Source organism: Panthera onca, chromosome C2 (assembly GCF_046562875.1).
Source record: "Panthera onca isolate mPanOnc1 chromosome C2, mPanOnc1 haplotype 2, whole genome shotgun sequence".
NCBI classification, from domain to species: Eukaryota; Metazoa; Chordata; class Mammalia; order Carnivora; family Felidae; genus Panthera; species Panthera onca.
The window spans coordinates 45,599,004-45,614,974 of NC_138347.1; the positions used below are offsets into that span (position 1 = coordinate 45,599,004).

General features: G+C 36.4%; 1 protein-coding gene across 6 annotated transcripts in view; it reads left to right on the top strand.

The window, feature by feature from the left end:
* EPHA6 (EPH receptor A6) overlaps nt 1-15,971 on the top strand; it is an 865,677-nt gene that overhangs the window by 652,458 nt on the left and 197,248 nt on the right. For all 6 annotated transcript variants that reach the window (XM_060640206.3, XM_060640200.3, XM_060640202.3 and 3 more), the window contains one exon: nt 7,724-7,909. In XM_060640206.3, coding sequence (XP_060496189.3) covers nt 7,724-7,909 — 186 coding nt within the window. The remainder of the gene's footprint in view (nt 1-7,723; nt 7,910-15,971) is intronic.

A 15,971-nucleotide genomic window follows, 5' to 3' on the forward strand; every position in this document is an offset into this window, starting at 1 on the left:
GTACACCTGAGACTGATGTCACATTGTGTGTCAGCTATATCTCAATTAATTAATTTAATTAAGTTAATAGTAAGTAATCATGTGCCTGAATCATACAGTTAAATTCTCAACCCCTCCTTGGAGGTACACACAGAAATCTCAAGCTTATGGCAGATTCATTCATTCAGCAACTTACTGAGTGCCTATTTGATGTCAGGAGTCTTGCAAGGTACTAAGATAGAAAGGTCAATAAGATTATAGTCTCTGCCTTTAGGATGTTTAAAGTTAGTAAGGAGAAATCTGAGTTAATAGTTGAAACCAAGAGGTACTAGCATTAGAATAATTGTCGGTCCAGGGTATGGAGAAGGATAAATCAAGGAGCAGTGAGCTCAGCCTTTTGAAGGTATGTTTATAGAAAAAACAGCTTCAAGTTATTATTAATGAATCAATCACATAATATTTTCTTGTCAGGTTGTTGCCTGCCTCTTAACTCCCTCCCATGTGGCCTAATAGGAAAGGCAGAATTTTATTGAAAAGCAAAGGCCGCTTTTGCCTCAAGTATATAAACAAAGACAAATTTTTATCAAATACAGAGCTTTGACAGCAATAGATGTATTTGCTGTGTGCATGCATAAACATCAAATACTGTCTTAAAAGTGCGTTAAGAAGCGTTGCTGCAGGCATGCCTATGATCATAGAGTCTGGCCACTCCTGGCAACTGACTGGGACGCGAAATTGGAGGCTGATTATGAACAAAAGGGCACGTCAACTAGGAAGTTCGTGTAAAGAAACACTGTAGTGCACCAAGCATTAAAATACAATGTAGCCCTCCAAATACTGGGGGAAGGAAGAAAGGGAGGTAAATCCACTGAAATCATAAGTCAACTTTCCAGGCAACTGGAATGATTAACATGCACATTGCTATCAGACTTAACTGCCATTTCTTAATGTTCTGAATTACTGCCTTGTGTCCTCTTGCTACATTCCAATCACAAAAATTGAGAGGAATTATGTCTATAAAAAACCAAAACAAAAATAAAACAAAAAAAACTTGCCCAGAAAGAAAAAAGAGGCTAATATTTGGAATGTGGTGTGGGGGAAAAAATGGACAATATGGGATAATGTGTTACTTAATTCATTCACTGAAAAAGTCCCTACCCATGTTTGATGAAGTTAAAAAACTCCTTCACAGGTCTTATACAAAATGTTTCCTGACCTAGACTTTAAAAGCCTGGTCACGAAGGATACTTAGAATAGCATATTTAACATGTCTTCTGTGGTATCAGGATAATTTTAAAAGATTTACTGGTTACATGGAAACTTTTTAAGACCAAAAAAGCTTGGCAAGTATTTACACATTAATCTTTATCTCTCAAAAAGTAGCTAGGTGGTAGGTATTTAACCCCCCCTCAACCCCACCTCCCACGTCAATAATACTAAAACAGAAAAAAGTAATGTGACTTCCTCTAATACCACAAAACAAATGAGTGGTGAAGGTGGAAACAGAGGACCCATTTTCTAAGAACCTGTCCTTTCTCATGTCTTAACTCTTCCTATTGACAAGTCTGGTTAAACATGAGAAATCTTACATCATGTTGAATCTTTCTGTGACAGGGAATCAGAAGCATTCAATATCAAATATCATTTCAACTGGTGTGAAATTATAAATTTTCTTTAAAAATGTTATTCTCTTTCATGTGTAGAAGGTGTGCTATGTATTGTGGAGAAATCCAACAGAATAGTCGTAAGTCCTTGAATACAATTGGGTAGGTGACCCTTCTGATAACATTAATAATAATGGAATTTATCTTAAGACCTCAAGAGACTAAGATATCCCTCTAGAACTAAATTAAAAATTGGTTATATGTTTTTCCTTTATGCCGCTTCTTTTTTAACACTTTCTCTCTATGACACTTAAAAATATTCTTCCTGTTACCTCCACATACAGGAAGGAAAGTGGATTGTGCATGATTAGGTTAAAAAAAGCTGAATGCAGGAGATACTGAGGCCTCTCTTAACTGTACACAATGAGAAGAAAACAAAGGATACTATGCAATTAAAAAAATGTTATCATATTGGAAAATCCCTGTCCTCTAAGATATCTCAACTCTGGGTCTTGAGGCTTTTTCCCCTTGATTTATTCATTTCCTTCATTCAACAAATATTAAAGAGTTGTTTATTATGTACTAGGCACTGTGGATACAATAGAAAATAGAGATGTTAAGGTCCATGCCTTCATGGCTTACATTATAGTGGACATGATCAAGGAGAGATTTTTAAATGGAGAAATACCTACCAAATGTGTAAAATAGTTAAACATGAATTTCACAGAAATTTCAGATAGTCAGAAATGGTATACAGTAAATATATTATGCTAATACTTTCAAAGCCAAAGATCCCAGGAACACACTGTAGTTTAAAAAGTTGGGTTTATTGTTCGTTTTAGCAAGGGAAAAACACACAACATGTGGAACTGTAGCGTGTGTCAGTAAGGGAAATTTAAATGAAACCTACTAAAGGATTTGGGCTTTCATTGGGTGATTTAGGCATTCTAAGGAAGCAGATTAGATTAGATGCTGCCAGAAAGCAGCAACGATTCTATAATTGAGTGTGTGTGTGTGTGTGTGTGTGTGTGTGTGTTGTATTAAGTATTTTTTATTCTATTTATTTTTATTAATACACATGTAGTTGGCACACAATGTTACATTAGTTTCAAGTGTACAACATAGTGACTCAGCAATTCTATGTGTTATGCTATATTCATCACAAGTGTAACTACCACCTGTCACCATAAAACACTATTATAATACCATGGACTATATTCCCTATGCTGCACCTTTCATCCCTGTGACTTATTCATCCCATAACTGGAAGCCTGAACTTCCCACTCCCCTTTGCCCCTCTTTGCCTATACCCCTACCCTCTCCCCTTTGGTGATCTCCAGTTTGTTCTCCATATTTATAGGTCTGTTTCTGCTTTTTTCTTTATTTGTTCATTTTGTTTTTTAGATTCCACACGTAAGTGAAATAATATGGTGTTTGACTTACTTCACTTAGCATAATGCCCTCTAGGTCCAACCATGTTGTTGCAAATGGCAAAGTCTCATTCTTTTTATTGGCTGAGTAATACTCTGTTGTATATATACATCTTCTTTATCCATTTGCCAATTGATGGACACTTAGGTTGCTTCCTTATCTTGGCTATCATAAATAATGCTGCAATGAACATGGGAGTGTAGATATATCTTCAATATCCTGTTTTCATTTTCTCTGGGTAAATACCCAGTAGTGGAATTACTGGGTCACATGGTATTTCTATTTTTTTTTTAAATTTTTTGAGGAACAGTGCTTCACCCTGTTGATGACGTAGGGATTCTTACCCTAGGGTCATGGGATGCCAAAAACACAACACCCTATGTTAGGCAGGTGAGGTTGGTAGATATTTATCAATTACATGTACTCACAGCCCAGGGAGGAAGAGGACACCACACACTACACAGGCCCACCTGGAGGTTGCACTTGGGAACCTACCAAACAAACAGGGAGGCTGTAAGAGACAGGCTTTGTAGTACCAACAGGATAAGGCACCCTCTGTTTCCCTTAGGAGGATGTGATTGGCTTGTTTGAATCATTCCACAGACTGACAGGAAAGTGAAACCTGCTACATGGGGATAAGGAAGAACTATATATGAGCCATTAGGTAAAGAGGGATATTTGGCTAGAGAACCATATATATGGGAGCCGAGTGGGAGGGAGAGCCTGTGGGAAGGCTGTTTGAGGCCTTCCCAGTTTCCCCCAGATATTAAAACAGCACATAATATTGGGCTTTAATTTTAGGACTTACACCACAATATCTTAATGAATCTTATCTCCACAGAGGGGAGACAAGAACAAGGATAAGGACACAATTGGTGAAGAAAGAGCCATTATTCATTCTAGCCAAGAGAGGAGGGCATATTTAGTATTTTGGCATGTGACCTTGCCTTTGTCTGTGCTTAGGCAAAGTACACAGTGACCTTGCTCTGTCTCATTTTGTCATGGTCTCAGAGTAACCTTGTCAAGGCTGGTATAGTGTGTGATAGGAGAGTTACACAGCCCAGCTGTGAGACCGAGGACAGCTTCTGATTGTTGAGCTGCTAATTTTTTCTTTTTCATTTAAAAGGGACTGATAGTAGTGGAGATTAAATTAGATGGATTTATCAGAGCAAGTTTTCTGAAGGAGGGACCTCAGACTTGGCCTTTACTGCTTATGAGAAACCATCCCCATAGAGGACTGAGGAAGATGGACAAGGGAGGAAAGAGGACACTTTGTGGAGAACATTCCTATCAGAGGGAAATAGCAAGTGTAAGGAAAGAAATACCTCATTATACCTGAGAGATATGTTCTAAAAAGCCATCAGGAGTGTGGATCTTGGCTTCATTGACTCTCAAGGGGTTGGAGGCAGGGGAAACCAGAGTCTCAGGACGTGGAAGAGAAAATTTTGGAAATCTTCCAGGAGATTGTGAGGTGGCAGTCCCCCGAATGGATGGTCCCTCACCACCTCCACCATTCTCTCACGGTTTTAATTTGGTTATGTAGACTTTATATGGAAAATCCAATACTAATTGTTATTATAATATAATAACAAAATATTAATAATAATAAACATCCCAGACAGCACTAAATGGTAGTTATAAGCACAGACCCTGGAGCCAGACTTCCTGAGTTCAAATTACAGTTTTACCACTTTCTAGTTGTGTCACGATAGGCAGGTTATTTAGCCCATGTATCTCAGCTTCTTCATCTGCAAAGTGGGGATAATAATGGTACCCACCACAAATGTTTGTTGTCAAGATCAAAATATATATTTAGTTTTTAGATCTGGTTCATGTTAAGCAATGTATAAGTGCTACCTGTGTAATAACGATGGCGACAATGATTGGAAAAGAAAAAAAAAACTATAGTTAGCACCATATTCCTGTAGTCAGTGAGTTAATGATGCACTAACCAGTATATAAAAATGTTCACACATCATAGTGAAGAATAATTTATCTTACTGATGGTTATGTACAGGGCCTCAACTCTTGCTACAAGGATAATAATATAATGGAACAGCCTTTGGCAATATCTTAAACTATGCATTTGATTTAGATTATATTTTTACTCTCTGATATGTCTTATACATTCAGGCCTTCCACAGATAAGGGTTTTAATACATTTCCTGACTGCAGTTTTTGGGCTTTGCCTGAAGAATACACTAGGAGTCTCAGATCTTTAATTGAGGCAGCCATATTTAGTGTCACTGAAATAAGTGTGATAACAGCTTGATGGTACAAAGTTTGACATGAAGAAAACACCTACCTGGTGATAATAGGATACATAAATTTCAGAGAACAAAAAAAAAAAAAAAAAAAGAAAATTACCACTCTGCCTGTCTTGATCAAATAACACCAGTGTTTTCTATTTATTTCACTACATTCAAAAGTTTATTTGGATTACTATGAAATGCTAACAGAAAATCACTTGCATTATGGGCTCAAGACAGGTGAGGAGTTTTAAAATATTGGTGAGCTTTTATTTTCACTAGAAAACTTATTAAGGCAAAAGAAAAAAAAAGAAATATCTGTTTTATTGTGGATATTTATTATAACAAACCACAGTGGTCCAAGAAGGAATTTGAAGTACCTTAGTAGGCCTGGATGTATAAGACATTAATTTAGACATAGGTACATACCTTTTCTCTCAAGGTTCAGAGCTTCAATAGTAAAATGTCAAACATCTCTACCAATGGCCATTTTTTTAATGTCTGAGAGAAAATCTTTAAAAATTTTTTTTGTAATTACAAAACTGAAAAACTACAGCCTCTTTTTCCTGTCAACATGAAACATTTAACCTCCAACAGGTTGAGAGTATCATTAAGTAAAAACAGACTTTTCTTGTTTTGATGTCAAATTAAACAAGATTTATAAAACTCTAATATCATATGCACTGAACTTGGGGACCCCACTCTAGTCTGAGTTTTCTATTTGCTTATTTGTTGGTTTAACGTAGAGTAAACTCTCTTGTTAGACTGCTTTCTATTTCTAATAGACATGTTTACACATAATTTAGAAGCAATATTTTGGCTTATTTCCTTCCTAGTGTTTTTTTTTTCACTTAAAAAATATCTTAGCATTTATAGCAAAAGGTGGTTAATATTCATGTATAGTCAATATTTAGTTGATTGTAATGAATTGGTTCTTCTTTGGACCAAATAAGGATAATTGAAATCTATGGTACTTCAAAAATTTAATTTAGTTCTCTACACTTAAATTTACATTCCATTGAACTATTAGCCAGAACTGCTAGCTAATAAACTAACTGAAGATACTTTAATTTTCATTTCTTTCACCATTCCAAAGATTCATATAAGTTAAAGTACATGAACAGCACTTTACAGTTGATAAGCACTTTTATATATATCATCACTTTTGATCTTCCCAGTATCCCGATGAGGAAGGGACATTATAGAATTATGGAAGATTTTATTATTATCTTTACTTGATAGATTAATAAATTGGTGATCAAGCATCATGCTCTTAAGCAAATGTAGGTAATTGGCCTCAGAAAAGTTAAGTCTGGAATTTCAAGTTTTATTGAATTTATTGCATTGCACTAAGAAAACTTCCAAACTTCTTTCCCACGATAACCTCACTTGCCACCCTTGGCTTCTGACCTTTGAAACATTGTCTTCATTTTTCTCGCTCCCTCTGTGCACCACTGCCTGGAACGTTACTGCTTTTCTTGAATATCCAAATCGTACCTATCGCTCAACATCAGCAAAAGTTTCACCTGCTCCAGGAAGCCTTCTAGCTGCCACTGTTCTTAGTTAACTAATACACCATTTGCAGAGATTGGTTCTTATGTTCTTGAGTGTTATATTTGTTCAGCTAAACTCTTCTGCTAGACTATAAGCTCCTAAGAACAGAGACCAAGTCTTAACACTTCTTTGAACTCACAGCACTGTAGCACTGGATATGTGTATATGTATACATATATATGTATACATATATGTATATGTATATGTATGCATATTAAATAGTGTATTTAATATATATATTAAATATATATATTAAATTTGTGATAAATATTTGCCTACTATTCATTACTTCCCAATGAAGCCGTTGCTGAGCCATAAATTATCTTACTATATTTGTATTCCAACCATGTGACTTGTAATTTAGCCTGTATAATCACCTATTATAGTTGAGTTCAGTGTAGTCATTTCAATATGTTCATGTACCAGTTGACCCTAGCATTGATTTCTGGTGGTAGTGAAACTCAGATATATGGTCTGCAGGATCAGGTCAGCTACACATGCCTGATGGATTCCCTGAATAGAGCAGACATTTGGCCCATATTTCAGTATTGAGAACAGGAACAGGAAATGTTATACAGTGATTGCTTTTCTATAGAATTACATTAGCATCACCCATTCTGCTAGTCATAATTTCTCTGCAGATCAGGGAGATCTATCAATGGCAGTTCCTGTGCCTTACCATATGAAAGTGCATTCCATTATTCATTATAAATGATGCTGATCAAGCACATCATCATTATAAGTTTAATTTTTAAGAAAGAAATCTCCATGTGGAAATGACACAGTTGACAGTCATTATGTTAAAAAAAAAAAAAAAAAAAAAAAAAAAACAGTACCGTATGACAACTCAGTTCTTCTGGAATGTAAGTATTCTGCTTAAACAACTACTTTTGTTCATATTTTAAGGAGAATTTGGAGAAGTCTGTAGTGGGCGATTGAAGACACCAGGGAAAAGAGAGATCCCCGTTGCCATCAAAACTTTGAAAGGTGGCCACATGGATCGACAAAGAAGAGATTTTCTAAGAGAAGCTAGTATCATGGGTCAGTTTGACCACCCAAATATCATTCGACTGGAAGGTGTTGTCACAAAAAGTAAGTACTGATTCTCTTCATTACTTCTTTTGTATATCTCTATCTTAGTTCCTTAAAATTAACAAACAAACGAAAACCTCACTAGCAATACCACAGCCATTAAGAGGATAATCTACTTCAGAGGGCGCCTGGGTGGCTCAGTCGGTTAAGTATCTGACTTCAGCTCAGACCATGATCTCACCATTCATGAGTTTGGGCCCCCTGATGGCTAAGAGCGTGGAGCCTGCTTCAGATTCTGTTTCTCCCTCTCTCTGCCCTTTCACTGTCCGCTCTCTTTCTCTCTCTCTCTCTCTCTCTCTCTCTCTCTGTCAAAAATAAATAAAAATATTAAAAATTTAAAAAAAGAAGGTAATGTAGTTCAGATATCATCTTCTGAACCCCTCAGAATCTTGATATTAGGCTATGATATTATCAGAGTTTGCACTGGTCACCAAACAGCTTTGAAATGGTATTTATTACCTGTAAATCATTTGCTAATTTAACTTGAAGTAATGAATCAAAAGTAAAGGGCTACATACTTTTCTAATCTCTATAAGCTGTTTACTTCTTCTAAAGCTGTTAAAATTTCAATATTAATAGAAGAAACAGTTAAAATATTTTAGGTCATTAAGGTAAAATACTTCTGCTTGTAAATAAATTTCATATACAAATATGGACGCTTTATCTGAAGTAGAACTTCTAAACAAACATTTTTATATGGAACCCATCTACATAAATGCCATTAGAACTAAATTACTTTAATTTATATAAAATGGAAAAAAGAATTAAAAATTCGAGGGGAAAAATCCTGTTTTTACAGAAATAGTGAGCTCAAAGCCATCCCTTTGAACTTTCTTAATATTTCTTAATATAAAATTAATCTTATACTCTAAAAAATAGATTGCTATATAAACACTTTTATTTGAATAATGACAGGACATAAACCTTAACTCATTTCTCCTTATTCACTAAAAATTATAACTTATAAAACCCAATAGCAAATGGCATTAAAAAAAAACAAAAAAAAGTAATTTAAATCTTTGAGAAGCATTTTTTCATAAAACTGATATTTCTCTTAAACCACTTATATAAAATTAAAATTTCACATCATATTTGAAAACAGGCAAGTATAAAAGCTTACTAAAAGCATACAACTGAGTATGTGTATGAAACTCCTAAGTCCCTCTCATAAGGCATTGACCAACATGCTGCCCAAGGGGAACAGAAGATAACAGTTAGCCTTGACAGTCTGGAAGACCCAAAAGTGTACTTTTGAAGATAGCTGTTGCACTGGTCTGTTACTTTACTGACCTTAACGGGGCCTTCCAGTATTTACATCCTTGTGTTGCTCTCTCCATTGGTTCTGGACTTGTCCATGTGTCTGTGTGGAAGCATCTTACACATTTGCATTTTGGAGCTTGTCCTCTTACAACACTGCTTCCTGTAACCCAGCCTCCAACACTGAGCAAAACCAGTATCAGATCTTTGTTTTCTCCCTCTGGTAAATCACATTATATGACTTTGTTATGTCACATATTGCCATATATTTTATATGCTAGATATAGATATAGATATAGATATAGATATAGATATGGATAAAAGTAATGAAAAGGAAAAAGATTTATATAGCTCTATGAAGTAGTAAGATTTATTTATCCTAAATCAACTGAATAGGTTTAGTGAGATAGTCTGTGGCACGTGTCTGCCCATTTGAAATACTCCCCAATGCAGTGATTGTTTCATATGTCTAATAATCTTGTCTAAAAATGGGACCAGTGACCTCTACAAAGCCAGATTTGTATGCTTCCTAAGTCAGGGTCCTTGTTCCATTTCAAGAAAAAAGAAAGAAGTGGGGGGAAGGAAAGGGAGGAAAAGATAGTTGAGAAAGGACAGATTTAATATGCTTTTGAATGGCAATCATCATTACAGTTTGAACTTGTAAAAGTGAGCCCATATAAGGGTGCTGGGCTGTTGCTGAGGTGGATGGTAGAGATAGAGAAAGGGGTAATTCCCACAAAGATAAGTGGGCATATTTATACTCTTATCTTCTTGACTCAAGTGCTATGAGATTTTTAGGAGAAAGGCAATAAATAAATGAATGCCTCATTCCCATAAACACATGGTAATTGTTCCAAGATTGCCCTTAAGTAGCTAAAAGATAGCTAGCAATTAATGCTCCCTAAGGACTACCATATTGCATAAAAGATAATACTGACAAAGATAAAGATGAAGCATAAGTTTATGCAGTCATGTTAGTAGAGTATCCTGGGGTTCTCAGAAATAAACTCAGACTCTCAGTTGAAAGTAATGCAAAATTATAGATCAAAATCTTCATCAGATCCTTTTATAAATTCTTAATAGGGATACTTTTTATCTTATGTATACGTTTTATCTCCAAGAGATACATATTACAAAGTTCTTGGGAACACTTTGCTCTTTCATATTCAAAGCATATAACTACTTTTATTTTAAACTTGAAAGTTAAATGATTAAAAGCTGCATTATATAAAAAGTGTGTGTGATAAAAGTTGAGCCTATTTATTTGATACACATCACAATTTCATTAACCTGTTAAGATAAAACTGATATAAACAGAGATTACTCGAGCTAAACCATATGCTTAGCACATACTTTTTGTCCAACAAGCAAATAGAAGCCATTAGTTAGAGAACAGACTTATAGCCATTAGTAGCATGCATAGTAGCAATTTGTAACTGGTAAGGTATACACCAGTGTCATTAGTTTCTTAACCAAAAGAGAAAGTACTACCCTCCTATAAAAAGATAAGAATAGTGGTTAAATGATGAAGACATACAGTGCAGTAACCACACTCCTGAAGCCTGGCCCAGCAGTTTGAATCATGATGATGGAAGGAACCAGAGAGAACTGATGAAGTGCCTATCTCCCAGCTTAGAGGCTGATAATTAAATTTAGATATACCAACTATATCTCAGGTAAATCATAGATCTAGTAAGGAGTAATAGAAACCAATGAGGATAGCAAATGAATTCCCAAAAATAACTTCATTTCATTGTAGGACTTTCCTAAAGACATTCTGTGGGGACAGAACAGGAGCTATAACAAGAAAGTGCCAGCATGCCCAAACCTCTTTAAATATGGCAGAGTACTGTGGGCTCCTTTCAGACAGTTTCAGTGGGTCTACACAGGCTCTAAGGGAGTAGATTCAAGTCAGTCAAATACATTGTACAGTAACTGCATGAGAACTGCCCCTCTGGTTCCAGAATTGCATTCTTCTTGTCAAGTAATACATTGCCCAAGATTTCTGACTATTACTGTTGCCACCAATGTGATCCTTGCCTCTCCACCTGGTGTGCGTCCAGCTACCAGTTACAGGGTCTTGACCAAGTCCTCCATGTCTTTAGGCATCAGCTGTTTGGTTTTTGTTTTAATCTACACAAAAGATTGAAAAGTGCAGATTGGACTAGAAAACAGTAAAAGTCACATTTAGCCCTAATATTTTGTGTTCCATTCCTTTACCAAAGGAAGAGGGTCACAGATGTTGGTGAGGAAAATTTGTGCCATTGGTAACTTATCACCTCACTTGTAATTTTTTAAATAACTTCAGGTTTGTATCAGTAACCCAAAGAGAATAGAGAGAGGTTCCAGAAGAAACAAAAAGTTTTATTTTAAAATAAAATAAAATAAAGTTTTATTTTAAAATAAAATAAAATAAAGTTTTATTTTAACAATCTGTGAGAGAATGTATAGGTAAAATTTTCCTGTAAGGCAAAATCAAGGTTTGGATATGAGGAATATACATTGTAGGGGTAAATATTCTGCAAAACTGATTCTAATAAAATAAATTAGATAGTTTTCCCCCCCAACCCACCGGCCTCTGGAGTTCAGCCATTCTGCTAGCTAAGATAGTTTGAGAGGTTTGTTTTGCTTTGTTTTCTGAGACAGTTATTGAGCACCACCAGGTGTTAGAAATTATTTCTGATTAAAACCTAGAGCTATAGAAAAGAAGCACTCAGTGTTCGTGAGAAGCCCACTTGTTGGTGTCTGTCCACTGGGAGCAACAGACAAGCAGGCCACTATTTCCCAGTGTGATGTGTGGCATGTGTTGTTCTGGATACAGTTATTGTTAATTTATTCATCCATTTATTCAGTGAATATTTACTTACTGGGTGCCCACTCTTCTAGTCAGTGGTAATATGGTATTGAAAAAGAGCTTCTATCTACTGGAGGAAACCAAAAGAAATTAAATGCATGAATATAATTTTAGGTAAAGAGAAAAAAACCTGAATGAAGTGAAAGATCAAGCCCTGCCAAGATTTGGTAGAAGAATATTCAGGCAGAGAAAACAGAAACTCTTGTGGCTAAGAAAGAAGTTGGCATGTTTCGGGTCATCAGGGGCAAAGTAATAGCAGTAATACAGATTCGGGCATCCAAAACATCAGGGGCAAAGTAATATGTAATACAGATTACATATTCAAAGAAAAAAACCATAGGTAGGCAAAACAGTGAGGGGACTAGTGTAGTAATCCAAGTAAAAAATAATGGGAAACTAAATTAGATAAGATAAGAAGGGAATAGAGTCAAGAGATATTTCCAGAGTTAAATTGGGAGACTTCAGTGACTGATTTCAGATGTCTTACAAGTTTCTGGTTTAACACAAGAGAAGAAATTCTGGAGAAATGCAGAGTTGGAGAGAAAATGATGAATTCTAACTTGATGTTGTATTTGAGGTGCCTGGGACACTTAAAGAACTCCAGGAATCCTCTGGAACCTGGGTGGACGTCTAGGCTGCAGGTGAAAATTTAAGAGTACTCATCAGATGGATGGTGAGGGGCACCTGGGTGGCTCAGTCGGTTAAGCGTCCGACTTCAGCTCAGGTCATGATCTCATGGTCCGTGAGTTCGAGCCCCGTGTCGGGCTCTGTGCTGACAGCTCAGAGCCTGGAGCCTGCTTCGGATTCTGCGTCTCTCTCTCTCTCTCTGACCCTCCCCCGTTCATGCTCTGTCTCTCTCTGTCTCAAAAATAAACAAACAAACAAACAAACAAACAAAAAGATGGATGGTGATTGGTAGTTGAAGCTATTGGGAGGACAAGCTTACCCAGAAGGTTGAGGAGAACTATCCTTAACAGGCAAACTGAAGATGAAAAGCTTACAAAAGATACAGAAGAAACAACCTAGAAGAAAGGTTCCTAAGAATGAGGGAGAGGCCAATAGAGTAAAGGGAGCTGGGAAGCCAAGTAAGACAAGGATTGAGAATCATCTGTTGGGTGAGGCAATCAGGAGGGCACAGCCCATTACAGCTTATATGAAGATGGTCAGATTGCAGTGGACTATAAGGTATGTGCACACTGCAGTCAGACTGATAGGTTAAAATGCAAATTAGATTGTGTTGATTTCTTACTTACATTCCAGATGCTTACCATGCTATGTTATTCATTCATTCAAGTAATATTTATTATGTACCTAACTACTGTGTGCCAGGCACTTTCATAAGCATTAGGCATTTGGCAGTGAAAAAGAAAGCCAGAATACCTGTCCTCCTGGGTCAGGTCCATACATTTACGTCCTCTGGTTTCATTCTTCTCCAGTCTCTTGAATTGTAGATTACATTCCTGCTGAATGACAAAAGCAGCTTAAAACTTACCCTCATTTATTCCATGTATCTCCTCCTCTTCAAAATCCCTGAGGAGTTGAATGCAAATGTACCAAGCTGACCCTAATGGGTACATAGATAACTATGATATGAAAAGGATATTGGTACCTAGAAGTCCCAGACACCTCTGGAGTTACCAGCCTCCTTTTTTTTTTTTTTTTTTTTTCAGTCATGTAAGGGGCAAGGTCATTTGCTCAAGTGATAGGTAAAGGGCTTGGGGTATTCCTGAATGTTTGAAATAGCCCTGAGAAGAGTGAGAAAGAAAACAGACCAGGAAAACTTAGAAAGGTTGTGAGTATCACTGAGGACACAAGAGAATTTGGAGATCATGACAGAACTGCTACCCCAAAGATTGTGGTTAACAAATGTGGTTAACAAAAGGAACGATGAGAGGCAGCAATAAGAGAAGAAATCCTAATTTGTTTTAATCTTTTCTCTCTTCTCCTAATATCTACTATTTGCTGCTACTGAAAATAGTGATGAGTTATAATTGTGCAATTTTTGGAGTCTCAGTGGATTCTTGGGATATTTGCTGCAAAGCATTTGCCACTTGGAATTATAATGTATACATATTGATAAATAGAAAATGAACTAGGGGTGCCTGGATGGCTCAGTCGGTTGAGCATCCGACTTTGGCTCAAGTCATAATCTCATGGCTCATGAATTCAAGCCCCGCATCGCATCAGCTCTGTGCTGACAGCTCAGAGTCTGGAGCCTGCTTCAGATTCTGTGTCTCCCTCTCTCTCTATCCCTCCCCTGCTCATGCTCTGTCTCTCTCTGTCTCAAAAAATAAATAAACATTTAAAAAATTAAAAATAAAATAAAAATAAAATGAACTAACCGTGACTATAAGAAATAGTAACAAGATGACATATTCTGGTAGCCCTGCGTACCTCACTCCATTCAAGCAGCACTGAGGCTAATTGGGAGCAGCAGCTTATACTCTGCCAGAGTGTGCTTCCCTATTTACAAGAGAGAAGGTACTTCTTCAGTGTTCAGGAGGAATTTATTCTTGTTCCTTCTGTGTTTAAGTATCTGGGTTTTCTCAAGGTCATTCAGTTTAATCACCTTTCTAGATCTGCCTCTAACTTAATGTGTCCTTCCTGTGGTTCTCCCCTTTCCCTAACCAGCCCGCTAATTATCAGGTAGACTGTAATAAGATGTAACAGTTTAAAAATTCTAGTAACAAGTTGCTCAATATGAAGATAGCACTGTAAAGTATAGAACTAGGAGAGAAAAAGGAATATAAATACAATCTTATGTATACCTAATGCTGCCCTTTAATATCTCAAAATCAAAATGAATAGAATTATCTAGAGGGTGAAATCTTACTCATTTTCAAAAATAAAAATTCCTTCTAAATCATTCATGATGAAGTTTTTTTTTTTTTTCTTCTGGTGAAAAGTTTGATGGTGCTGAATTTGAGAAGAGCTATAGATAACTCTATATAATAGACATAAATTTGCATCATGACATCAGGAGCATGAGAACCATTCTACCAGACTGGAAGTTCAGGCAATCAGTCATTACTGAGGAAATTTCACCAGGTTCCTGATGGTCTTATGTAGGACTGGATAAAGAACAGTAGAAGTCTTTATCACTGCAAATAATTATGGGCTCCTTGCATATGTGGCTTCTAATAAAAAACTATCCAGGAACTCCTGGGCACCTTAGTCTGTTAAGTGTCCAACCCTTGGTTCAGCTTAGGTCGTGATCTCACACAGTTCATAGGTTCGAGCCCCATGTTGGGCTCAGCACTGACAGTGCAGAGGCTATTTGGGATTCTCTCTCTCCCTCTCTCTCTGCCCCTCTCCCCCGCAAAATAAAAATTAAAAAAAAAAAACTACCCATAAACTTAATAAAAATGTAGCAAGCTCCTTATTTAATTTCATGATGATGCATACTTTAATGCTTATTTTGTTGTTGTTGGAATATGTTACTCTGACTTTTCTCCAATTTTCATTTTGACATAATTTCAAACTTAAAGAAAAATTTGTGAAAATAGTATAGTTCCCACATAAATTTCACTCGGTTTCCATTGATGTTAATATTTTACATTAACCATAGGATTATTATCAAAGCCAAGAAATAAATATCAGTACGGAACTATTTACCAAACTACAGAATTTTGTCCAAATTCTATCAGGCTTTTCACTACTGTCCTCATCTGTCCCAGGGTCCTGTGAGAGTTCCCACATCCCCTTAGGATCTTCTAATCTGTGGCAATTCTGCAATGTTTCCTTGTCTCATGACCTTGACACTTTTCAAGAGTACTAGTCAGTTATTTTGTAGACTATCCCTCAGTCTAGGTGTGTCTGTTGTTTTTCCATAATTTGATTTCTGGTTATGAATTTTTGGCTGGAGTATCACAGACGTTATATACCTTTGTGAACATCATGTCCATATGCCTTATTCCTGGGATGCTAACATCAATCACTTGGTTAAGGTTT